This window comes from Pteropus medius, unplaced genomic scaffold, assembly GCF_902729225.1.
Source record: "Pteropus medius unplaced genomic scaffold, Ma_sr-lr_union100, whole genome shotgun sequence".
Taxonomy (NCBI): Eukaryota; Metazoa; Chordata; class Mammalia; order Chiroptera; family Pteropodidae; genus Pteropus; species Pteropus medius.
Window position 1 is genome coordinate 18,256,576 of NW_024356249.1, and position 26,736 is coordinate 18,283,311.

General features: G+C 35.5%; 1 protein-coding gene across 1 annotated transcript in view; it reads right to left on the reverse strand.

Annotated features, from left to right (window-relative positions):
- CFTR (CF transmembrane conductance regulator) overlaps positions 1 to 26,521 on the reverse strand; it is a 155,010-nt gene extending 128,489 nt beyond the window's left edge. The window contains exon 1 of the mRNA XM_039860787.1: positions 26,338 to 26,521. Coding sequence (XP_039716721.1) covers positions 26,338 to 26,390 — 53 coding nt within the window. The 5' untranslated portion in view covers positions 26,391 to 26,521. The remainder of the gene's footprint in view (positions 1 to 26,337) is intronic.
- Positions 26,522 to 26,736: the final 215 nt, after the last annotated feature.

Here is a 26,736-nt window from a genome sequence, read left to right on the forward strand (position 1 = left end):
CTGTAGGTAGTGGTACATTGTACAAGAAAAACAAAAAGAACAGAAAGAAAATAAAAGTGACATGTCAGTTGCCAATATCTCTGCTGTAAATACTCCCACCATGACCAATTTCAAGCTACCAAATGTGAAGTCACTGAACAGAGAGTTGGGAAGAGATACACAGTTGCATATCGGAATATAGAATGTTTACCGTTGAGATACAATGAACATAAATAATCTCAACAGCATAGAAAATAGTAAGACGTAAAATAATTAGTGATAACTTTCAAGTTTTTATTACCTTTCTTTTAATATAATTTATTTAACTATGAGTTTAAATTATGTATTTTATTTATTTTAATTAGTTTCGAGCATACAGTACATTGGTTAGACATCTATATAGTTCATAAAATGATCCCCCAATTTCTTCCTCCCTCCCCTGACCCTCCATCTAGCCAACATATTAATGCTAACTGCATTCCCTATGCCATGCTCCCCATCCTCAAGACCATCCAACAGCTACAAATTTGTGCTTCTTTAACCCTTCACCCCATTTTCCAAGTCCCCAATCCCTATCACCAAATCGTCCACTATATTTGTGAATGTTTTTTATTAGTTTGTTCTTTTTTGTTCCTTAGATTCCGCATATAAGTGAAATTATATAGTGTTTATCTTTCTCTCTTTGACTTAAATATCTTCTAGGTCTATCAGAGCAATATCTTTTTCCATCCCCTTCCTTTTAGTCTGTGTGTATCTTTTAATCTGATGTGAGTCTCTCATAGGCAGCATATAGGGGTCTTGTTTTCTTATTCATCCATTCACTCTTTTAGTTGGAGCACTTTGTTCTTTTCCATTTAAGATACTTATTGATAGGAATGTAGTTGCTACCGTTCTTTATTCCTGTTTCTGATACACATTTTGTCTCCTTAAAGAAGTCCCTCCAACATTTCCTGTAATATTGGCTTGGTGGTGATAAATTCCTTTAGCTTATTTTTGTTTGAGAAGCTCTTTATCATTCCTTCAACTCTAAATGATAGCTTTGCTGGATAGAGTATTCTTGTTTGTAGATCCTGGGTCTTCATCACGTCGAATATTTTGTGCCAAACCCTTCTGTCCTGCATAATTTCTTTTGAGAAATCAGCTGCCAGTCTTATGAGTGTTCCCTTGTAGGTAACTATCTGTTTTTCTCCTGCTACTTCTAATATTCTTTCTTTGTATTTAACCTTTGGCATTTTAATTATGATGTGTCTTGGTGTGGGCCTCTTTGGATCCCTGGTTTTTGGAATTCTCTGAGCTTCCTGGGGTTGTATGTCCATTTCCTTCACCAGGTTAGAGAAGTTTTCCATCATTATTTCTCCAAACAGCTGTTCAACATTTTGTTTTCCTTCAGGTATGCTGCTCAGACAGATATTTGGACCTCTAATAGTGTCCCATATGCTCCTTAAATTATTTTTATAGTCTTGGCATCTTATCTCTTGCCATTCTGATTGAGTGTCCTTGGCTTTCCCATCCTCTAAATAGGGCATTTGATCCTCTTCTTTATTCACTTTTGTTTTTCCTTTGTTTATTCTATTTAATATACTTCTCATCTCAGATAATGGTCTTCATTTCAGACTGGTTCCCTTTTATAATTTCCATTTCCATTTTTATGTTTTTTATCTCTTTGTTGAAGTTCTCACTGAATTTATCTACACTTCCCAAAAGTTCATTGAGCATCTTTATAACCAGTGTTTTGAACTCCGCATCTGTTAGATTACTTGACTCCATTATATCTGGATCTCTGTTCTGTTCTCTCATATGGTTTCTGCTTCTTTGTCCCATTTTGGCTTCATTCTGTGCCTCTTTTGATGTACTAAGCAAAGCTCCTAAGTCTCCCGGTCTTATTAATGTGGATTTGTGAAGTAGGTGTCCAGTGGCACAGTCCTGAGAGGGGTTCAGCTGCAGGCCAAATTAAGCCTAAGCCTCTACCCCTCTGGGGCCACCTGTTAAGATTCAGCAAGCAATCCACAGATGCTGTGCTTATAGTTGCCTCAAAAGGCCACACCAGAAACAGAGGCCAGCTGCCTCCAGTGAGTCTAGGCTGCTCAGCAAGGAGCACCTGACTCCCTGAGGATAAACCTGGATGTGGCTTGGGTGGGGCCATGAGTGGGGGGAGGTGGGGTTTCAGGGAATCATCTGGGCAAAGTGACATCTATTATCCAGTTTGATGACATCACAACTCTGGAGGCTGAGTCTGCACACTGGGAGGGGAGAGGGCTCAACAGAAGAACAATGGATACTGCTGGCACTTCTGTAAAGAGTGAGTCTCGTCTTGGCCCTCGCTCCAACAATGTCTCCTTGTAAGTCCCTGGTGCTCCCTGCATGCAACCAAATTGGCACTGGTGCTCAGAGCAAACAGCTCCGTCACCGTGAAAATCCGCTCACGGATGTGGTCCCTTTAAAAGGCATCTGCTGCTGTCGCAGCCTCCATCTCACTCAGCAGATCGAGATCAGGCAGCCTCGAGTCCTCACCCCATCCTACCTTCTGCTGTTGCAGGGTGATTTCTTGGATTTCTATCTAGTTGTATGGCTTGTTCATCTAGATCCCAGGCGATTTTTCCGTACTGTTTGCTTCTTGTTTCTGTCACAACTTTCATTTGGTAGTCAGAGGGATGAACAGTCCTCTATCATCTACGCCATTCTTTTCCTCTAAATTATGTGATTTTTAATACCAGTTGTGCTTAACAACCAGCTTACAAACTTCCTAAAAATTTATCAGTTCAGCCAGAAAAGGCCAACACAGCACATCACCACTGCCTGATAGTTGAAAGACTTGGAACAGGGTAACGGCATTGGGGACAGAAAGAAAGGGGCCTATAGAAGATTTTGTAAAAAGGAAACTATACTCTTATCTCTTAATAAATCTTGCATTTTCAGTATGTTTGAAAATATTTAAATGATGCTAAAATTATAAACAGAATTTCACTATCTGTAAATACAGAAAAAATATATTTGCAGGAAATTAAAAAAGAGATCTTTTCATCTTTTAAAAAATATATAAACATACGTTTTCTGGTCCATATCTAAGACCTGATGATCATTCCCATAACTGAGTTTCCAGTTAATTTAAATAACAAAATTTGTGGTCTGCTTTTATAAAAAGCTTTCTGTTCTATCTGTGCCCATTTTAATATGTATGTTACATTATGATAATCTAGTTTTGATTATCAAGAATTCCATTGCCCAGCATCATCAAACCAAACACATTTAATAGTATAAAGACCCAAGTCATCCATTTATAATTATTAATATAATTTAGTATTTCCTGACAAGTTCACCAGAGTAAACCTATATTTGTAACCAACTTGATTTAAGGTAAATTATGAGAACTATATTCAATTAACCTTAGACTGCCTGGCAATCACCAGAGTTATTTAGCAAAAGAATTTATTCTCTGAGGGTAAACCACGAAAATTAAATGAAATTTATGCCCCATTAAGAGGCTTTCTATACCTACCTGAGGCCAGTCTTGTAAATACAAAACCAAAACAAAATACTCGCAGATATTTATACTTAGACACTTTATGAACTATTAGTTACTGTAAAACTCCAGCCACCAGTCTTTTTAAATAATCCTGAGAAGGTTAAACATACTTGGATAAGAAAAATAAAACAATAATTCATAAAGATCAATGCACCCCAATATTCATTGCAGCACAATTTACAATAGCCAAGATATGAAAGCAACCTAAATGCCCATCAACAGATGATTGGATAAAGAAATTATGGTTCATATATTCAATGGAATACTACTCAGCCATCTGCAACAACACAAATGGACCTAGAGGTTATGATGCTGAGTGAAATAAGTCAGACAGTGAAAGATAAACACTATATGATTTCACTTATATGCAGAATCCAAGGAACGAAAAGAACTAATCGAAAACAGACTCACAAATATAGTGGGTGATTTGGTGATGGACAGAGGGGAGGGATTTCGGGGGCTGGGAGAAGGGTTAAAGAAGTACAAATTAGTAGTTGATAGATGGTCACGGGGATGGGGAGCAAGGTATAGGTAATGCAGTTAGCATTAATATGTTGGCTAGGTGGAGGGCCAGAAGAGGGAGGGAGAAATTGGGGGGATCATTTTATGAACTATATAGATGTCTAACCAATGTACCGTATACTTGAAACTAATTTAAATAAATTAAAAAATAAACATAAAAATAAATAAGAAAAAAATACTTGGATAGAATTTAAGAATGTCCCATCAGGATTCCTACTTGAGTATTTCTTCCATTAGAAATGATTCATGAAGCTAAGCTGTTATGGCTGGAAAAACCAAAAGCAATAAACCCTATTCTTCCTCTTCCTCACATTGCTTCCCACTATCTCTTCCTCTCACCTCTAACTGATCTTGTCTTTCTCCCTCATTCATAACTAGTCACTCTATCTTGACAATGGACTTATAAATTGGTCTACTTAGAAATTATGACAGTTTCCAAAGTTCTGGCTATTTCTAACAGAAACTAGCTAATCTTTAATTATGGGGCAGTAGACAGAGATCCCTAAGGTATAAATTTTTTATAATTTATAAATTTCAAACTAACTTTGAAAATAAAAATCTAGTAGCCCAGATATGCTTTTCGGTTCATTTAACTATAAGAGGCTTCAGGTTTTATTAATGAAAAATGCTATCACTTGATTTTTTAAAAAATACACACGCATACACAAAGATGTAACTTTAATTATTTTAATTTCTTAGGACAAAACTTCCAATTTTTGTATAGAATAACTTATAATTCCTTATAATGAAAAGAATTTTCCAATTATTGCCACTCTTACAGCCTGATTTTTATAATCATTTTTTCATTTGACATTTGGCTTTTATTCATTCAACAGAGGCATCTGACATTTTCATCTACTGGAATTTAAGATGAAGACCAGGTATCAAATCTTTTTAGTTTAAAATGATTTTGTTTACACTATTGTGCTTCCACAGTATTTAACATTACTTTTTATTTGACCAGCCAAGTAAAATAAAATAAAATAAAATAATAAAATAAAATAGCAAATTCAAACCACTGCCTGCATGACATTTCTTCCAAATACTAACAAATTCATACACTCAAAGATGAATAGCTGTTTTCCTTTTTGCGCAAAACAATTAATACTTGAGGAACTAAATGGAAATTCCTCAAAACTACTTTGTATAGACAAATTTAAATACACTACAGATTTGCTCGTTATCCAATGAGTTTGAAACAGTAAAAGAAAATCTGGACAGTCCTAACTAAAGAAAATGTTGAAGTTCAAGCAGAGAAAAGAGGGGGAATCATTTGAACAGATTGTGACAATAAATCTCAAACCCCCTCAACATAACTCTACCACTTTGTTTTAGTTATTTTGATAGATGGCTATGATGGGAAAGATTGACTTGAGATGAGAAGTCATTTAATCTCTGTAAGGATTTAAAAAGAAAAACTCAAATAACACTTCAAATGTCACAGTGGCTTCATTAACTTGAATTCACTGTTATCTTACAGTCACATGTATTTTTCTCAATGAATTTTAGTAAAAATAAAACTTGAAAGTGGTATCTAGCTCCCAAAGTCCACTGTAAAACTTGTAGGCTTCATGAATGCACCCCAAAGTCACAGCACCAGGGTCAGAGTCAGGTTAGTGAGTCCTGTTCCTTCTTTCTACAAGGTATTTAAACAGTGTTTGATGCTTCTCCATAAAATAGTAAATTTATAAGCAATAACCACTTCAATCAGCTTAATCAACTTTAGGAAGTACATGCCTGCTAAAGATCAGCCATTTTCGTGTTTGAGAGTTAATTCCTCATGAGGCTCTAATTTTACCAAGAAAATTATAAGAGTTCTTTCTCTTTCTCCAGATAAGTAAATAGTAAAGGAAATATAGTCAATGAATTTCAGAATATTTGGAAAGAGAATTATTTGCTGCTCAAAAGAAGACCACGAACTAATTCTACAAATCTTCTGGAGGTGCAGAATCTAAAAACACAGGCATCTTTATGTAAATTAATTTAACATCATGCCTAATAATTCCAAATGATAAATTAAGAAATCTATCTGCCCATTTTATGAGATGTTTTTAATATAAACATTAGGAATGTGAGCATATTAAGAAATATCTAAAAATATATTTTCTTTTTTGCTTATCTATATTCTTTAATGTTTAACAATTAGCATGTATAACTAGAAATAAGGACTTTTTTTTTTAAGACACACATACTTGACATGGCTATCTATGAACATAAACTTTCTGGTCAAACATGTTCTAACTCCATAATTCTCATATAATGATCACTAGGAATAATAATTTTCCATAATATTGTTTTTTCTTTCTTAATATAGTTGTCTGAGGTAATACTTCAGCTTAAAGACCATAAAGTCCCAGTCACCTGACTGCCACTATAAATCTGTTACTGAAAAAACTGAACTAGTGATTTTAAGAAGAAAAGACAACCCCAGGTTTTAACCCTGTCTCTATCATTTCCCAGCCATATGACCTTGAAAAAGGCTCTTCTTAAGATCTCTCAGGGACAGCTCCTGTTCAAAATAATAACTCTCATGACTACCATACCAGTTTTCATAGGGGCCAAATTCAACGTTGTCTATAAAATATTACAATTGTATGTTACTATATCGCTTCATATTAACTATCTGGCTTCAGTTTAACTTTCAGAGCACTACAGTTTATTATTATTGGGATTGAAACAATAATATAATAGCTAGAGCCCTACAAAATTCTAAGTATTTCACATACATCTCCACAATTCTTTATCTTTATTTTGCAAATGAGTAACTGAGGCTATGAGAACTTCAGTAAGTTGTCCAAGGCAGTTAGAATTTTTTTAAAAACCTAGGCTATGATGTCAAATCCTACACTTGTATCATGTTTGTCGTATTAGGATGAATTTTTTAAAAATTAGTGGGAGAGGTAGACGGGGTAAAGAGGGTCAAAGATAGGGCAATAGGGGGAGCGTGAAGTAGGTAAAGGGTGTCAAATATGTGGTAGCTGAAGGAAACTGGACAATAAAATATACAGATGTCAAATGATAATGTATACCTGAAAATTATATAATTGTATTAACCAATGTTACCCCAATAAACTTAATTTAAAAAATTAGCATACACTTAGATATGAGACAATAGAAAAAAAAACACAGATACCTTGAGATAACCGAAATTTAAAACTTTTATGTTTCGAAGGACACAAAGAAATTGGAAAAATAACTCTAAGAATGGGAGAAAAATTTTAGAAGTAATATATCTGATAAGGGACTTGTATATAGAATATGTAAGGGACTCATAACACAATAATAAAAAGATGAATAACCCAATTTAAAAATGGCAAAATGATCTGAATAGACATTTCTCCATAGAGGAAGATAAACAAACACCCAATAAGCACATGAAAGGATGTTCAATACCATTACCATCCTTTCATGTGCTTATTGGGTGTATGTTTATCTTTTTCTATTGTTGCTTGTGCTGAAATCAAAAAGACATAATAATAAGTGTTAACAAAGATGTGGAGAAATTGTAACCCTCATACCCTGCTGGTGGGAATGTAAAATGATGCAGCCACATTGGAAAACAGTCTGAAAGTTTCTCAAAACATTAAATATAAAATTATCATATGACCTTGCAATTCCACTCTTTGGTATATGCCCGAGAGAAATGAAAATGTATGCCCATACAAAAACTGTACACAAATGTTCATAGAAGCATTTTTATAATAGTTAAAAAGTAGAAACAACCCAAATATCTATCAACTGCTGAATGGAAAATGCATATACCTACAAATAGAATATTATTCAGCAATAAAAAAGAATGATGTACAGATTCATGAAACGACATGGATGAATCTTGAAAACGTTATGCTAAGGAAAAGAAGTCAGTCACAAAAGACCACATTGTTTCATTTATATGAAAGTCAGAAATGGCAAATCTATAGAGAGGGAAAGTAGGTTAGCAGTTGCCTAGGTGGGGGAGTATGAGGAAATGGAGGAATAATTGCTTATGAGTACCGACTTTCTTTTTGGGTGGCAAAGTGTTCTAAAATTGATTGTAGTGATACATCTCTGTGAATATATTAAAAACCACTGAACTGTATACTTTAAATGGGTGAATTGTTTGGTATGTGAATGATATCTAAATAAGGCTGGTAATTTAAAAAAAAACGATATACAGAAATCAGCTGTCAATGTCAATTTTGGAAAGTATTCTCAAACATTGATTTTTCACTCTTAGAACAGGTGAAATGCAAATTATCATGTTGACTTCGACACTCTAAGCCTTTTCAGATATGTTAGCGCCTAAGTGGGTGACAAGTGATTAAGACTGCATAGCCCACGAGAGAGGGTCTAAGAATTGGAGACATACAACAAGAGTTGTGTAAATTGTTTATTATCTGTCCTCCAGAAGCAACACACTTAATTGCTGGAACTACTATGAATTCAGAAAAAGTGGTAATGGCAATAGTATTGTCAAGAAAATGAGGAGTGAATACCATTGGCATGGAAAGGCCACTTCTAACGGCTATACCTAATTCACTCACACGACTTAGATTTCAGGGACTCAAACAATTGAGGAATAAGCAACACTACAAAAACATCCCACCCATCTCGACAGATACCAGAGAAGAAACAAAGCATGGCTATTTTATAGCCCACACCCATGTACTTTAGAAAAGCACCCTCAGAGTGTTCTTCCATGATTTTAGTTTTTATTCTATCTGGGCATGAAGCCACTAATAAAAGCCACAAAAGTGACTGTAGCTAGAACAAGTGACTAGAAAGACAGAGTGAATAACTTCCCTCTAAGATGGCTGTATCCTCATTCCTAGAACATACAATCTCCCAAGACTGAGTCAAGAAGAAACAGAAAATCTGAAACAACCGATTACCACCAATGAAATAGAATCAGTGATCAAAAACCTCCCAAAAAACCAAAGTTCTGGAACAGATAGCTTCATAGGGGAATTTTACCAAACATTCAAAGAAGAATTAACACCTATTCTTCTCAAACTATTCCAAAAAATTCAAGAAGGAAGGCTTCCTAACTCCTTTTATGAGGCTACCATTACCTTGATTCTAAAACCAGACAAAGACATTACAAAAAAAGAAAACTATTGGCTGATAGCTCTTATGAACATTGATGTAAAAATCCTCAACAAAATATTAGCAAAATGAATTCAGCAATACATTAAAAATATCATACACCATGATCAAGTTGGATTTATTCCTGGGATACAAGGTTGGTAAAATATCTGCAAATCAATTAATGTGATACACCACATGTACAAATTGAAAGATAAAAACCATATGATCATAACAATAGATGCAGAAAAAGTGTTCGACAAAATCCAGCATCCATTTATGATAAAAACTCTCAGCAAAGTGGGAATAGACGGAACATAACTCAACTAATAAAGGCCATATATGACAAACCTACAGCTAACCATACTCAATGAGGAAAGGGTAAAAGCATTTTCCTTAAGATCAGGAACAAGATAAGGATGCCAGAAATAAGACAGGGATGCCCACTTTCACCACTCCTCTTCGACATTGTATTAGAAGTCTTACCCACAGTCATAAGAAAAGAAAGAGAAATAAAAGGCATCCAAATTGGAAAGGAAGAAGTAAAACTCTCATTATTTGCTGATGACATGATACTATAAAGAACCCTAAAGATTCCACCAAAAATGGTTAGAACTGATCAATGAATTCAGGAAAGTAGCAGGTTACAAAATAAATATTCAGAAGTCAGTGACATTTTTATACACCAATGATGAACTTTCAGAAAAAGAAATTAAGAAAACAATCCCATTTATAATTGCATTGAAAACAATACCTGGGAATCAAATTAACCAAAGAGGTAAAAGACCTGTTCTCAGAAAATTATAAGTCATTGAAAAAATAAATTGAAGAAGATACAAATAAATGGAAGTATATACCTTACTCATGGGTAGGAAGAATCAACATCATTAAAATGGTCATACTACCCAAAGCATTCTATAGATTCAATGCAATCCCTATTAAAATACCAAAGGCATTTTTCATAGAGCTAGAACAAATAATCCTAAACTTTATATGGAACCATAAAAGACCCCAAATAGTCATGGCAATCTTGAGAGAGAACAAAGTTGGAGGTATCACACTACCTGGTATCAAACTATACTACAAGGCTATAGTAATCAAAACAGCATGGTACTGGCATAAAAAAGATACATTAATTAATGGAACAGAATAGAGAGCCCAGAAATAAATCCACACCTATATATTCACTTAATATATGACAAAGGAGATAAGAATATACAATGGGGTAAAGAGAGTCTCTTTGATAAACGATGCTGGGAAAATTGAACAGATACATGCAAAAAAAAAAAAAAAAAAAAAAAAAAAAAAAAAGACCACCTTCTTACACCATATACAAGAATAGATTCAAAATGGATTAAAAATTGAAATGTAAGACCCAAAACCCTAATACTTCTAGAAGAAAACATAGGCAATAAACATTCCGATATTACTAACGGTAATTTCTTTTCAGATATATCTCCCTGGGCAAGGGAAACAAAAGAAAAATAAACAAATGGGACTACATTAAACTAAAAAGGTTTTGTACAGCAAAGGAAACTCAACAAAACAAAAGACAACCGACTGATTAGGAGAAGATATTCGCTAATGATAAGGGGTTAATATCCAAAATATAGAAAGAACTCATACAACTCAACAACGAAAACAAACAATCGAATTAAAAAATGGGCAGAAGACCTGAACAGATACTTCTCAAAAGAGGAAATATACATGGCAAATAGACATATGAAAAGATGCTCAAGGTCACTAATCATCAGCGAAATGCAAATTAAAACTACAATGAGATATCGCCTCACATCTGTTGGAATGGCTGTTATCAATAAATCAAAGAACAACAAGTGCTGGCAAGGAGGCAGAGAAAAGAGAACCCTCATACATTGTTGAGATTGCAAACTGGTACAGCTGCTATGAAAAACAGTCTAGAGGCTTCTCGAAAAATTAAAAATGGACATACCTTTTGACCCAGCAATTGCACTTCTGGGTATTTATCCAAAGAAGACCAAAACAATAATTCATAAAGATGTATACACTCCAATATTCATGGCAGCACAATTTACAATCGCCAAGATATGGAAGTAACCTAAATGCCCACCAACAGACGATTGGATAAAGAAGTTATGGTTCATATATACAATGGAATTACTGAGCCATTAAAAAAGTGAAATCCTACCATTTGCAACAACATGGATGGACCTAGAGGTTATTATGCTGAGTGAAATAAGTCAGTCAGAGAAAGATAAATACCATATGATTTCACTTACATGTGGAATCTAAGGAAAAGAAAAAACTAATCAAAAACAGACTCACAAATATAGTGGACAATTTGGTGATGGACAGAGGGAAGGGGGGTTGGGGGGCTGGGAGAATAGGGTGAAAGGTTAATGAAGTACAAATTGGTAGTTGATACATGGTCACGGGAATGGGAGCACAGCATAGAGAATGTAGTTAGCATTAATATATTGGCTAGGTGGAAAACCAGAGGAGAGAGGGAGGAATTAGGGGGATCGTTTTATAAACTATATAAATGTCTAACCAATGTACTGTATACTTGAAATTAATTTAAAAAATAAATAGATCAAAATTTTAAAAAAAAGGAGGCTGTGTCCTGTATGAGTTAACTTTTAGGAGCACTTTATAAACAAGAAAGACAGGCAATACTATTGCTCTCTAATTCTGATTTTTATTTCCATTGGCAGTAAGAAATATATTCGAAACCAAGAAAATAAGGAAGAGGGAAAAGGGACTGGCCTTAAAATTTTACGGTAGTAATGCCGCTGGGTTATTGGCTAGCGTTTGTAAAGGCTTACAGAGAAAAACTGCTGTGACTGTCAGAACCTCACCACTATTACTGTTATTTTAGACAATGACACGCTAGAGAGCAGAGCAGAGTAGTTTCAAGTATGTACAGTGGTAGCTGAAAGAAGGAAAATAATTTCTGCCTCTTCATCTTTCTAAAGTAGGAATAAAACATACTTCACATAAGTGAAATAAAGATATCGCCCACATGATATGTTGGTTTAAATTTCCTGGTATTTGTTTTATAACTATCCCATTTATTTGATATCTCTTCCTCTTTTCCAGAACTCTGAATCCCTTATTGAAGCTCTTTGTTCATCTGCTTTGTTAGGACACCATCGTTAGGTCCCAAAGTAAACTCTCTAATGGGCTTCTCCGTCCTTTGGCAATGAAATACCCACATCTTTGCCAAGCCATGGTTTTCATTCTGAAATTAACTCAACATCTGGAATCAAAGCTACTTGATTTTTCTCATAGTGAAAAGTGTTTCTTGTAGCATAGAGATGACACTTCTCTCGTGGGGACAGAAATCATCTGGGAAGCTCTTGGTTGTGGAGTTGGGGACCTGTTAGGTATAAGCTGCCACAAGAGAAGCACATGCTAGACTCTCACGCCCTTCAACATCCAAATGACTTAATGATCCCTCATTATGTGCACAAAATGTCTCACTACTCATTAAGTCCTCTCTGACACCTACTTTCCTGTAACTGCTTTGAGACAACTTTTCCCAAAGTTTAAAAAAAAAAAATGTAGTATACTTCTATCTAAAATTGCTTATTTGAGGATGTCTATTTATGTTTATTTTGCTGCCAGATGGAATGATGATGGAAGTTGGTGGTGACCTTGGAAATGTTTTAAGATGAAGATGATTAAAAACTAATGCTCCAGGGGTAACACCGAAATGTGATGCATTAGGAAGACAAAGTTGATTTTTTAAGTTCAGTTGCAATAAAGTTGGTCTCTAGGATTCTAATTGGAATCATCTAACCAGATAAATGATGGGTCAAATCCAGAATTTTTCTCATGTATCTCAACTTTCTCTTCACTCTAACTTGATTATGTTCTCTGCTGTTATACTATTTTACTACTGTGACTCGACTATTTCTCAGCATTCAAAGAGTAGCATGGCACTAGATTCAGAATTCCCAGCTGCAGATTATTTTCCATCTTCAAATTCTATATGGCATTTGGTTACTGGTGACATTTTAACCCTTTTTAAAATCTTCCATTGTTATTACTTCATTCTCTAAAAAATAAATTACAAATTATAGCATTAAAAGGTAAATTTAGTATCTTCTTTATTTCTTCTCCCCTTGCAAGGAAAAGTGCATGTAGACACATCAAATTTTGTTCCTGAGATTGTGGAGCAATGCTAATGCTATTTTTCCTTTTCTTGGAGCCTTGATATTACTGAGAGGGACACTAACAATGAAACTCCTAAGAGGTACAGGGGAGGAGAGCAGTGGCTTAACCCTCATCTCCACTGCGAATCTCAGAAAAAAAGGAGCATGACAGAGGTAGAGAATGTAGATAGCCATTGGGTCAAAGTTTGCCAAGGAAAGAAGATTCTGCTGAAAGAGCCTTACTGTAAATCCCCTTTGCCTTCATTTAATCTTTACATTTTTTTTTTACATAAGCAACAGATAGGTAAATAGAGGTCCACAAAGTATCCTACGTTGCTTTTTTTTTTCCCTCAACAGTAAAAGACCCAATAATGAATCACTGAATCATTAACTGATCCTGATAGCACTTTAGGAGTTCAAAATGGTCACTTTTGCAATCAGATCATTAAAAATAGAAATCATAACACAATTCATGATTGTGTAGTGAAAATCATTTTTACAGGCACTTAAGAATTATCATGACCTCCAAATGTCATGATCTCTTGCTTCCATATGCACTTTATGAAAATGAACTTTAAAGGAAACATCAGCCAGATTCTCTTCCTTCTGAACTCTGCAGGAGCTCTCACTAGATAAACCATTGAATAAAAACGTGGCTCTTAATTTTTAAAAGAACTGTCCTATTCTCATGATTTGGTACTGCATTTTTTGGTTTTGTACCAATATCAACAAAATGCCAGGTCACACTGAAGAAAATTTAATAACTTCTTTGAAATAAAACCTGACCTCTATTTCCAAGAAATCTCAAATACATTAAAATGGTTTAATATAAATTACATATGTGAGTCTCTCTACAATCTAGGTTTAGTTTTCCTCCCATGTGCTCCTTTCTCTCCTGTACTTCTTCCAACTGACTGTTACCACAAATTGTCTCTTGTCTGCCAATCATGACTCCAAACACACTAGACTGTAAACTCCACAAGGACAAACATCATACAGATTTGCTTTCACTACTGCATTCCCAGTACCCACCACAGAGCATAGCACATAATTGTCACTTGATTACTTTTTAAATCATTAAGTTAATGTTACCACATTACACTTTGTTTGCTAGTTTATTCCCTTCATAACTCTAACTTCTGGTGGACAATGTAGGTATATCTCCATTGTCCCGTGCAGTGCTTGGAACAGTGTAAAAACTGAACAAATTAATGTTAACTAATAATTACTCAAACAGGATATGTTTATAACATATGTTAGGGCACTGATATCATTGCAGATAGGTGTAGCTCAACTATTACTCCTGGTCAAATATATTACGAGCCAAAAAAAAGTCAAAACATTTTTCAAATCTGTGGTAAATGCAATGAAAATGTGAGGGTGTCTATATTTGTTCAGGGACCATCCTTTCATAACATCGATGTCCCTTTCTGAGTCACAACTTAAAGCCAGCAATACTAAAACTTCCAACCAAGATTCTTTCATTCTCCTCAATAAAATATTTTCATTTTTAATACCCTTCACTACCAAAACATTCTTCCCAATGTCAGACCTTCATTTGATTTGTTCTTAGCGCAGATGATCAACATTTTATAAATGGAAAGTCATTCTTCAGTCTACTCAAGAGCAAACGGTCCTTTTTATTTTGACCCTCCTCGACAGTTTCCATATCATGTCACTTGACATACTCTGCATTGTCTCCATGTTGTTTATGTACCATGACAATGTACACAGAGGGGGAAATGAACAAAGGTGATATTCTGACTACTTAAGGTAAGTTTAAAAGTTGGAGATGAAAGCTAATAGCAAAGCAAAGGCTGCAGATGTGAGATTGGGCAAGGACATTTGTGGGAGTGTAATCTCCATACTTTAGAGAGGGCACTGGGTCCAGTTCACAAAAGATGAGGCTTAAATTTAGAAAGGAGAAGTACTTTCCTGGAGCCTGAGATAAAGATGAAAAAGTATAATTATACTAATAATGTCAATAACAGTGTTTACCATATATTAAAGAGTTACTCTATGTCTGGCATTATTAGCTGTCCATTAATACATAGAAAAATGCTTACAGAGTATGATGGTTTAATTTTATATGCCAACTTGTAAGTTTTTGGATGAGATTTACATTTAAATCAGTGAAATATAGGTAAAGTAGATTGCCTTCCATAACGAGTGAGTCTCATCCAATCAACTGGAGGCATGAAAAGAACAAAAACCCTGGCACCCCCAAGCGAGAGAGAATTCTCCAGCAAGCTGCCTTCAGAATCAAACGTGAATATCAGCTCTCCTGGGTCTCTAGCCTAGCTGCCCACCTGCAGATTTTGGGACTTGTCAGCCTTTATAATCAGTGAGCCAATTCCTTATAAAAAATAGGGATATATATGTATATATATCCCTATTTTATATAAAATGTAAAATATCCCTTTTATATAAAATATAAAATATCCCTATTTTATATATATATCCCTATTTTATACAAATATATATATATATATATATATATATATAATCAATAGATATATAGAGATACAGATATCTCTTATTAGTTTTATTGTTCTGGAGAACCCTAATATACACAAACACTTGACGAATGTTAGATATAACAACGCTGAAACATGTTAAGAACTCATTATACTGATGAGCACAACATCATCAGAGGAGGAAGGTAAGTAAATTGCTAAGACCACATTGTTATTAATAAGTCACAGAGCAAGAATCCCAACCAGGTCTGTCTGGTTCCAAAGTACATGCTTTTTCCACTATATAGTGCTACCTAAGAGTTGACAATAAGGATAGAGACAAAGTAGAATGTAAGATTATTTCCTGAGAGTATAGTTTGGGTGACATGAGGAACTTAAGCAAATACCAGGAATAACCAAAATGAGAGAAAACTACTTCAGTGGTTTTCAAACTAAGCCTCAATACCTAGTGTTCCCCAGAAAAATTTCAAGGCGTTCACCAACTTTTGATTTAAAATATCTATAAGTATGCTTTACTATTTTAAAATTAGGGATAAAAAACATCATACATTCTCAAATGTGTTATATTAAAATTTTAGTACAATGGGTTCATCCTGGACTGCCAGGCTAATTCATTTAGTGCCCACCATGTAAGAAACCTTTCCCTGACATCTCTTTGCACATATTTAAACATATCACAATCAGTCACTGATTATTTCTCCCTGTGTAAGTGAGCTTGTCACTACAGACACTCATGGGTCAAGCTCAGTTAACAGCCCACCGTTGTCTCTGGCATATCTGTTCGCACAAGGTTTCATCCTGGCATAACAGAGAGTTGTACGATCCCCAGAAAATAACAAGCCATGTGTGATATTATCACTGTTTTACAATACCTGACCATGCTTGCTCAACTATCAGGTGACACTGATTATAAGACTCACCATCAATAAATAGTCTTTCCAAAAAGAAATGTTATATTAACTATATACAGTTTTCAAGAAAATTTTCAATATTATATATCTATTCATACCATTACCTACCACCTTATTCTTCAGTATCATAATTAAAGTTTTCTTCTAAGCCTTCTCCAGGTTCAGATCAAAAATATGCTTTGGAATCACTCTTGGCCATTCACAGCTATGACTTGCAGTGACAAGCTATATCCTTAACACCTTCACCTGCAGGACAGGCAGTATAATTTCAAAGCGTAGTGAAGCACTGAGCGTGGACAACCTCTCTTTTAATTACTGTGCTTGGTATGCCAGACGAATTTCAGACTTAATATTAACCTTTTCTTTTAAAACTAGATCACAGAGTAATCTTTCTCAAAAATTTCAAGCAAGAAACTAAATTTAATTTAAAAAGCAACCTCATGGGGTACAACCAATGCAAATATTTCAATTTAGGTCACAGGAACATATGCCGTCTATGTACCGCTAAATCCCATATTACAATGTATCCCTGGGTCTGATAGCTGTCAAGTTTCTTTTGGCAGCAATTTCAGAAACTTAACATTGTGAAAAATGCAAGTACATAGGACCAAGAAAATAGCACACATATGTTATATAATCATTTCGGTCCTTACTTTGGGGCAGGAGGCTAACTATATCTTTGTATTTATATAAGGGTTATTGTCTTTTATTGTCACTTTTATTTGTACGTATTGCAGTTCCATGGAAGATTCATTTCGAAATTAGAATTCACTGATAAAAGTATTGTTTTAAAAAAAATTGTAAAAACCAAAGCACTGGGAAAATCCAAGACGAATACACAAAATGTCAAACATAAAGGTGAAGAACCATCTGTCAAGTGACTCTCTGCCTTGTCCTTCAGCCTTAAGAAAGAGAATTAGAGTAAACATAGATGACATGAATGATGAATTAGTGATCGATGATCAAGGAGGGTGGGTGGCAGTGAGAGGAACATGAAAGGGGCTGAACGCATCAGAGGGGGTGAATTTACTAAGGTAAGAGAATGGATGCACAAACTCAACAGAAAGCCTGGCTCAGTAGGTCTGAGGAAACAATGAACGGTCATGGCTGGTACGTGATGGAACAAATCAGGGTAAGAAGTGCAGTCTGGGTTAAGTTTTGTGCAGCTGAGCTGTTTCTATTGAGATGTTTGGTACTGGCATGCTTTTGAATTCTCTGAATAAACTGATTTACATAAATATGTAATGTCTAACTGTATTAATGATTTGATTCAAGTAAACTCCACAATCTAATTAATCCATGGGAGATTTGCTTTGTACACTTTCATTCACAGTAGATATATACAAGCAATATGTTGATATTTATGAGTAGAAGAGAGTAACCCTATTAGGTACCAGGTGAAAGGGGGATAGAAAAGAGGCTAGTGTGAGTTTTTAGAAGCCAACCCTATCTTTGAGTTGAAAAGTAGTTCTTTTGGTAACATCACTTTATTGAAAAAATGTATTCAGAGGCCCAAGAAAAAAAATTAATTAAAAATTCCTTCTTTTAAAATACTAAATTGTGGCACATATATTTAGGGAGAAATTTTGGAAATAATCATTTTAATATTCTGGCTTTAAAATAAACTGTCAGGCAACCTGAATATTCACATGAGATTTAAAAAGAACAATATTTCAAAGGGAAAAGCCTATCTGTAGCAAGTTTAGCTATCGTTGATCTTCTGAAGAAAAATAATAGTGTACTATCTTAAGCTTGAATTTTCCTAGAAAGTCCCGTGAACTACATAAGAAAGCAAAAGACAGAAATTTTCCTATTGATGTTACACTTCAGAACACATAGTAAAACAATTAATATATTTATTCAAAATTAGCCATATTAGGCAGAATACCAAATGGAAAATTTTTTAAATTCCACATTTATAAGGAAATTTTTACATTTCCATCAAAAATTAAATTTTAGAAGGATAGCCATAAACTGAATTAGTCAAGTTTTATTTAATTCGACAAGTATATTTTAAAGGCCTACTATGCACCAGTTACTCAGACAGGTGCTAGATATCAAAAGATGGGTAAGAGGTATCAAAAGATGTGTATGCAAAAAAAAGACATTATAAATAGATTCCTGTTAATCAAAAACTATTCTGAGAAATTATCTAACAGTTGTTAAGCTATTGCAGTATTTTTCTCTTCTGAAAAATCCATTTTGCATGTGTCAGAGTCTCACTGCCTTTAAAAATTACTCAGTTACTGAATACAATAAAATTAATTATATATGAGCCTTGAAAAGTTTTTCTGGATCTTTATTTTAAACTAATTTTATAGCTACATATTTTGAAACTTATCGCAATATAATTTTATTAAAAATATCTTGTGATGTGTGAAAATTATATGAATTTCATATTTTAGTGCCCATAAATAAGGTTTTTTTGGAACAAAGCCATGCCCATTGTTTGCATATCATCTATGGCTGCTTTCCCACAATGTCAGAGACCACGTTGCCTATAATATTGAAAATATTTACTACCTAGCCTTTTATAGAAAAAGTTTGCTTGCTGATCCCTAATCTAAAGTATAGCAAGGGATTTTGGTTGAAAAAGTAAAGCTTTGTTGTTGTTGTTTTATCTTCCAGAGTTCATACAGATGTTTAAAATAAATAAAATGTGTAAAAAGAATTTCCTATGTAGCGTCGGCTCCCTCTAGAACTGGGGTCTCTAATCCCTGCCAGAAGGGGCTTCATTTTCTTGTTCCTCCCATGACCAATACTGGGGTCCAAGGTCTGGCCTTTGAATCTCCTTTACACACAGTGTTAGCACCTCAAAGATTATGCCTATTAAGCTTAATTTTCACATATTGGTCTGACTGGTACCAGATGAAATTCTTAGCTCCCTTTTTGAAGAATTTCACTAAGCATTTGGTGGTGGCGGGGGGAAGTGTGAAGTTGGGTAGAAGGTGACTGTGCCTCTGTAAGCAGTGCTAAGAAAAAAAGCTCTGTGAGTTTTACCACAGTGGTCCCCCGCCTTTGAGCACCAGTGCTCCTATGAGAATCTAATGCCTGATGATCTGAAGTAGAGCTGAGGCAGTGATGCTAGTGCTGGACGGCAACTGCAAAAACAGATGAAGTTTTGCTCACTTGCCGCTGCTCACCTCCTGCTGTGCAGCCCAGTTCCTAACAGGCCACAGACCGATACCGGTTGGGGACCCCTGTAATTTAAGAGACTCAAAGTTTTAACATTAAACGATGATGCATAATCTTTTTGAGGGTAATAAGAATCTTTTTCAGAACACATAAAAATATTTCATGATATAGGTGTACTTTTATTTACTCCATCACTACAGATAAAAGAAGCCCCAGCAGATTTTCATACCTACTTCTTGAATGTCTACGATCATAGAAATCAGATGTGTAAAAACCGTAGTTTAAAGGAGTGAAGTTATTAGTGGGGTAGAGGCACTTCAGATATCAGCTGGTGGGTTTGGAGGGGACGGTAGTAGGAAGTTTCTAAGTAGAATTTCTAAGTAGACTTTAACCAGTGCTATCCCTGGGGTACAGCTGCTTGTTCTAGACACACTCTTGGGTGACTCTGTTCCACAATAATGCCAAACAGATAGGCACTATAAATTCTTCCCTAGATGTCACTCTGGACTTTACAGAAGAGTGCAAGGGAAGTATTTATGATTCTGTCACCTCAGACATCTTAATATCTCTTCCCTAAGACCAAGCTCTAGATCGCTTTAATATTTTTTTGAAATAACCATATTACCTGCCATTGAGCCATATGTATCATTTCCTTTTTTATTTTAAAGAGAACCAGAGGGTGTGCACAGGTCTTCACCCACACCCCAAGCCTTCTCCAACTGAATCTCCTTGCTCAGAAAGCATTACCACTATCCACCATTACCCAAGCCAGCAAATCTAGACATTGTCCTTGATTCTCTCTCCTCTTCTTCACCTTCCCTATCGAACTCCCAAACCTGTCAATTTTATCTTCTAAATATCTTTTAAATCCATCTCTTTGTCTCTATCTCCACTGCCATTCTTTCAGTTCATTTCTTTTGCAAAACTGTAACAACTTTGAACTGGTCATGTCACTCCCCTGCTTGAAATCTATGGCTTTTCATTTGCAATATGGTAAAGCCCAAATGAAGCTCAGGAAGCCCCTATGATCTAGCCCTTACTAGAGTGTCAGATCCGTCTCCCCCAAAACTCGGTCACACATCTTATGCTCCGGTCACAGGGAACTTCTCTGAAATCTTTTTGAAGATTGCCATGCACAGTGCCATGCTCACTTATTGCCAGTCCTACACACAGTCTGCTGCTTCTATGTGTCAATGTTTCCTAACCTATCCACACCATCTTTAGATAATCTTTCTGTGTCAACTCAAGAGTCACTCCTCCAGAAAGCCTTACTCAACTAGCCTTAGACTGGATGAGATGCCCTGTGGAGTGTTTCTATAAGCCTTTGAGATGTTGGATTTCAGAGAATTCATTCTTTGAAGGCAGCATCAATTTTTTCTTGTGCACCTCAACCTTCTTAATGCCTCACATGGAACATAGGTGGTAAATAAATGAATTTAGTATGTCTTGAATAACGATCTACTGCTCTGACTTAGCTCCTTGAAGCAACCTATGGGAGAACTCCCTGATTATATCGAAGTAAAGCCCAGTTTCAGGGCTGAGAACCCACTGAACTTAGCAGAAATCTTCAAACCATGTCTTTATCCCACGAGCAAGGAATTAGCAAGCAGTCTTTCCCACTATGGTTAACGCCTGGCCATAAAGGGACACAAGAAAAATGTGATGGAATAAATGCTCTAAGTATGTAAAATCTGTCCACAGTCCTGCTTGCTTTGATCTCTTTTAATCAGAAAGATGCTGCCTTACATGCCTGTGAACGTCATTGATCTACAATATCGATAAGCCTGTATCACCATGGAATCACCATGGAATCATCATCATCACAGAGAATTGTGTATTAAATCATTATATGCAGGAGTCTTGAAATGGTCTGAATACTAAACAAGTCATAGAAGGCCCTGACATCCAGGGCTTTACAATTTGAAAGTTACTGATGTTAAAAGACAGTAAAAAGCTAATGGAGCTGCACAGAGAATAGCTAACTTGACAAGCCTTGCAACCTGGATACAGCTGTGAAAACAAATCTTTCAGAGCTCTATAAGAATATATTCACTTTCTACATCAAGCAAGCTAATTGAATTTTTACAGATTTCTTGCTAAAAGAAGCTTAAACTCTTTGCTGACACAAAGCTCCATAGTAAAGCTACTTCGTAATGCTAATTTCACTCTCAAACAACCACAAGGTAAATTCTTAGGAGCTGAGAAGTACCTGAAAGAGTAATGTTTTGCTCCGTGATAATGCACTTAACACATCTGTAAATTCGACCCTCAGGCAGGGTCCTCAAACAACCAGACCTCTGTCATAATCTGTTGTCTCCTCTTGACCTCATTGCATTACAGGGATTTGTGCTAGGGAAGTGCCCTACACAGATGCGTCAGGAATCAGTGGAATCAAAATTGCCCAAATTGCTGCTGAGTCACAGAGGTGTTTTTAAATTTTGACAAACAACATATAGCAGCATGCTAAATGGCTAACACCCTTCCCTGGTGGTTTTGCAATCCTATACTTATACAGTAACTCTATCGCACTGAAATTACAGGTTCTTGTGAAACAACACTAACAATAATAATACATTTTAGAGTGGTGCCATTTCAGGGCCTTTTAAACAACTTTCAACATTGATGCATTGAATATTATCATACTAAGTCCTACTTCCTCCCTTAAAACATAAATGGAAAACTAGAAAATCGTGATTTCCCTAGTGTAGCAATTGGCTCTGAGGGATATTTTAATTGTCGCATCAAACATAAAATATTAATGAAGCAGTTAAGAAAAAGACTCCACTGCTCTCTGTAGCAAGAAATGGAATTTTAATGCTATACCATAGGCCATTTGTGATAAGTATACAAGAATATTCGTAGACAGTCGAGTAATAAATTGAACTAGCATGTAAAAGCTATTAGAATACATTTTGAAACCAAGGAGAATTTTTTTTAACTAGCAAAATTAACTGAAACTTAATTACATAAACATGTTTTATATTTTAAAATATATATAATTACAATTTTAGTCATATCATGCAAAGGAGGTACTTTTGGAACCTCCTTTGAATACCATAAGCGACACATAACCAACCAAAACTGACACATATTCAAATTTGAAAAATCTGCACAGTATCATAATAAAACATTACCAGCAAAAGCTGATGGATAGAAAGGAATATTAAATGACTGATATAGGATGACAACATTTGTCAATGTTCAGGCAACACTGTCCAAGACAGAGGGGCCCTTGTCCCAAAAGTGGTCTCCAATTCCTATGTGAGGCAAAGCCAAGAGAGTGCATGGAAATCCTGGGCTGTCCTCATGGCATTTTCTCACTGCCTGAATAAATAGTCTCATGGTATTCAGGTACCCTTAGCAGCTGTACACTCACTATGAATCGTGCATCTCGTTAGTCTTTTGTTTTATGCATCTATTTCTTTTTATTTGGATAGTTTAAGCCTTATCTGAGAGAAAAACCTGTGTATTGATTGGGACAGGTCTTTATTTAATTGGCCAACAGTCTCCCTTGGCAACATTTCTATGAATACCCCCAAGGAACTGCAAAACTATTTATGACTGTCACGATTTAAGATTTCCGCATGCCTTACAAACGTGTAAATAAAATGTAAACATAAAATCATTGTGATGAATTTTTTACACTATGCCATAATTTCCATAACCATATAAGTGTGATCCTCTTCAAAACTGTCATCTTTACAGGTATTTCATAATAAACTTATAATTGTGCTTCTGTTGCTCAAAGCAATTGTTTCTCTTCATTAGGAAATGTCCATAAAGTTTGCAATACATTTTTTGAATGACAATATCTAAACTTAACTAGCACTTGGCTGTTAACAAAGCGAATTATAATGAAAATATACTTCCAGGATGCATTTAATTTAGAGATACCATCAAAAGTCATTTTGAAGCAAGTCCAAGTGACCAGTCTTAGGTAATAAGACTTTTAATCTAAAGCAAGCTACTATAAGATAATGTCTAAAAAGTAATAAACTACTATAGGAGAAAAAATTTATATACTGTTTTTAAAGGTAATTCCATAACAAGAATCCAAAGATACTTTGATCAAAAGTAGGATGTATTCCAATGTATAAATTCTAGCATATTTGTTTTAAAATCACTCATTACTTTGTGTCTAATAATTACAAAAGTATCTTACATTATCTTATTATTAACCTGAGATTTAACAATATGCTATTCTTGCCGAATTTCCACCTAATATTAGATCCTAACATTGTATACTCCTTGGTCTTACCTGATATTTATTTATGGAGTTTATTGGGGCCCCTGTACCTAGTCTTGTAAGAGATTTGAGGCATTGTACACTTGGATTCTGTGGGGCTCTAATAACTCAAGTGTAGATCTAGATTTCTGTTATAGATACCATAAGTGACATCCACGCTGTGTCATCTGACACATGATTTGATACACAATCTCACAACTAAACAGAATACAGGAAATTCAGAGCTTGAGAAAAAAGACAGAACAACCTTAAAAGTTATCAGAAAATGAGACAGTCACAAAAATATATGTAACGACGATGAACTGAGTATATTTATATAAACAAGGTATATGGTATTGTAAAGAATTATAAAAATATGGTAGTTGAAGATGATCATCATCATTGTGATCATAATGATGAAGATATTATAACAATAGCACCTAACATTTATGGGCTAAACACTTTATATGCGTTAATCTGTTAACAGATTAACTCCTATGACATAGGTCCTACTAGTCTCCAAGTTTTAAAGGTCAAGCAACACAAACACAGAGATGTTAAGAGACTTGCCTCAGGTCACACAGCTACTAAGTAGCAGATCCAGGATTTGAATCAAAACAATCTGAATCCAAAGCATAACACCCATGACCGCTGTCTAATTCAATGCAGAAAATAAGTTTCTTACCCTTTCAGAATTACATCCCAGAAGGAAGTTTATAATCACTTGTACTTTAGGTGACTGTCAATTCCTATAAATAGTAGAAACTTAACTGTTTTAAAATACATCTATTCTTAGAGCAATTTATTATGAAATAGTTTGGAGAATAGGAATGAGTATGCGCTTCACAAAGTTAGTTGCCATTAATATATATATACTTTTTACAAATCAACTTGGGAGCATTTTTAAACTATACTAAAACTTATAAGGTGATCTGTTGGGGGAAAATAAAGTTTGATAAATCAACAATGATCTCACTTAAATGAGCAATGAGGTAATTTAAAGTTCCTTAGTACTTAGAAGTAGCCATGGGATATTCATTCTTCTGAAAACTGCATTTTTCAGACTGATTGGCATTTAGGTTCCTCAAAGTGCTCTACTAAAAAGTCTACAATGTATGCCAACGAACATTCTGATGTTGTAAGTAGTAGGAAAATACATCAATAGGTAATTCAATTTTTATAGAGGGAGTAACAAAAGGTGCTGAAAACATCAACACAAAAGGTAATTCCAAAGAGTAAAGTCCTTTTCTCCTATCCACAGGGAGGAGCTCTCCTTCAACTGCCAATGACCTCTCCTTAGTACCTGTGTTCCAGGCTTAGGGCACATGCAGAGAATAAAACAGCAAGACATGAAAGCCGAGTCCCTTCTCCCCCTCCCACACATATGGGCAAATTTATAATGTATTTGGCTGTTCTGATACCTAAGTGTGCTGATTATAAGTCAAGTAATTCCTCATGAGAACTATACCTATTCATTCACTCATACAAGTGTAACAGGAACAAAGTAGATAAAGTATCCAAAGAACTTCAAATATGAAACTCTACATCCAGTTACACTTTGCCTAAGACTCTGAACTTAGATTCTATTTTTAAATTCTCATTAGAGGAAGTTTGTAAGCTTTCATGGCTCATCACATGCAAAGCAGGAGTAGTAGAACTTATTAAATATCAACTGGATATAACTACAATGTCTATTCCTATGGCTTCACATTTCCATGATAATTCTGACCACCCTTTTAAAATTTATACCTTGTGATTGGCTTTATTTTTAAAGATAGATATTTCAAGGAATTTGCTTTCATTCTCAAAAGAAAGAATAATGGAATCGCAGCAAGTATTTGTTAGACGGACTCAGCATTGTAAAAATAAATACTTAATTTAAGCAATAGTACCCTAAAAACGTTTAAAATTCAGTCAACAAATGTTTTCTGAGCACCTACTATGTGCAGGCATGGCACTGATAATACGTGTGCCAAGAAGACATCTAAGTTTCCTAGGTACGAAGTGGAGAAAACAAAGGGCTAAAGTATTTTTTATTAGCAAGTTTGTAATTACTAAATTTCTTAGAAAAATCTAAGAAAATAATTGCATAGTAGCACATTTGGGTCTTGAGAACATGACTTTCAGTTGCTGTTTAAACGTCAATGTTAAGGCTCTCTATCCAAACAATTGACTTCAGTTTATCCTTTTATCTCTTCTTAATGTTTTCGATTTTATCCACAAAATCCATATTCTCTTCCATAACAATGAATGATAGCGCATCTTTCAAAGAACTATTTCTCTTTTCCCAAAACCCAGCCCATACATAGGCCCTCCTCTTTCCTGGGCACGTGTCCTTCCAAAGCTCGGCTGGACACCCTCTCACCTGAAAAAAAGTTTGGAGACGACGCCGGCCTTTTCCAGAGGCGACCTCTGCATGGTCTCTGGGGACGCCCGGGTCCCTCCCGGGGCAGGCTGGACTCGAGCTCCTGATGCCAAACGTCCCGCTCTCTCAGTGCCTGCCGCTCGCCCCTTTTTCTTTGACCTGCTGTGATGTCATTTGCTTCCAACTCCCCCCACCACCCCTACCCCACACACCTCCCCTTTCCTCTTACTCCTTTCCCCGCCTCCACTGCCCAGGTTAAAAGCCGGGCACTGCCTGGTCCGGCCCCACAGTTGTCCCAGCGGCTTTCTCCACCCCCTCCGCACTCCCGCCCGCAACCGGACCGCTCCTTCCTCCTTGCCTCCTTCCTCCCCCTCGCTGCCCCGCGCCTCCTTCTCCGGA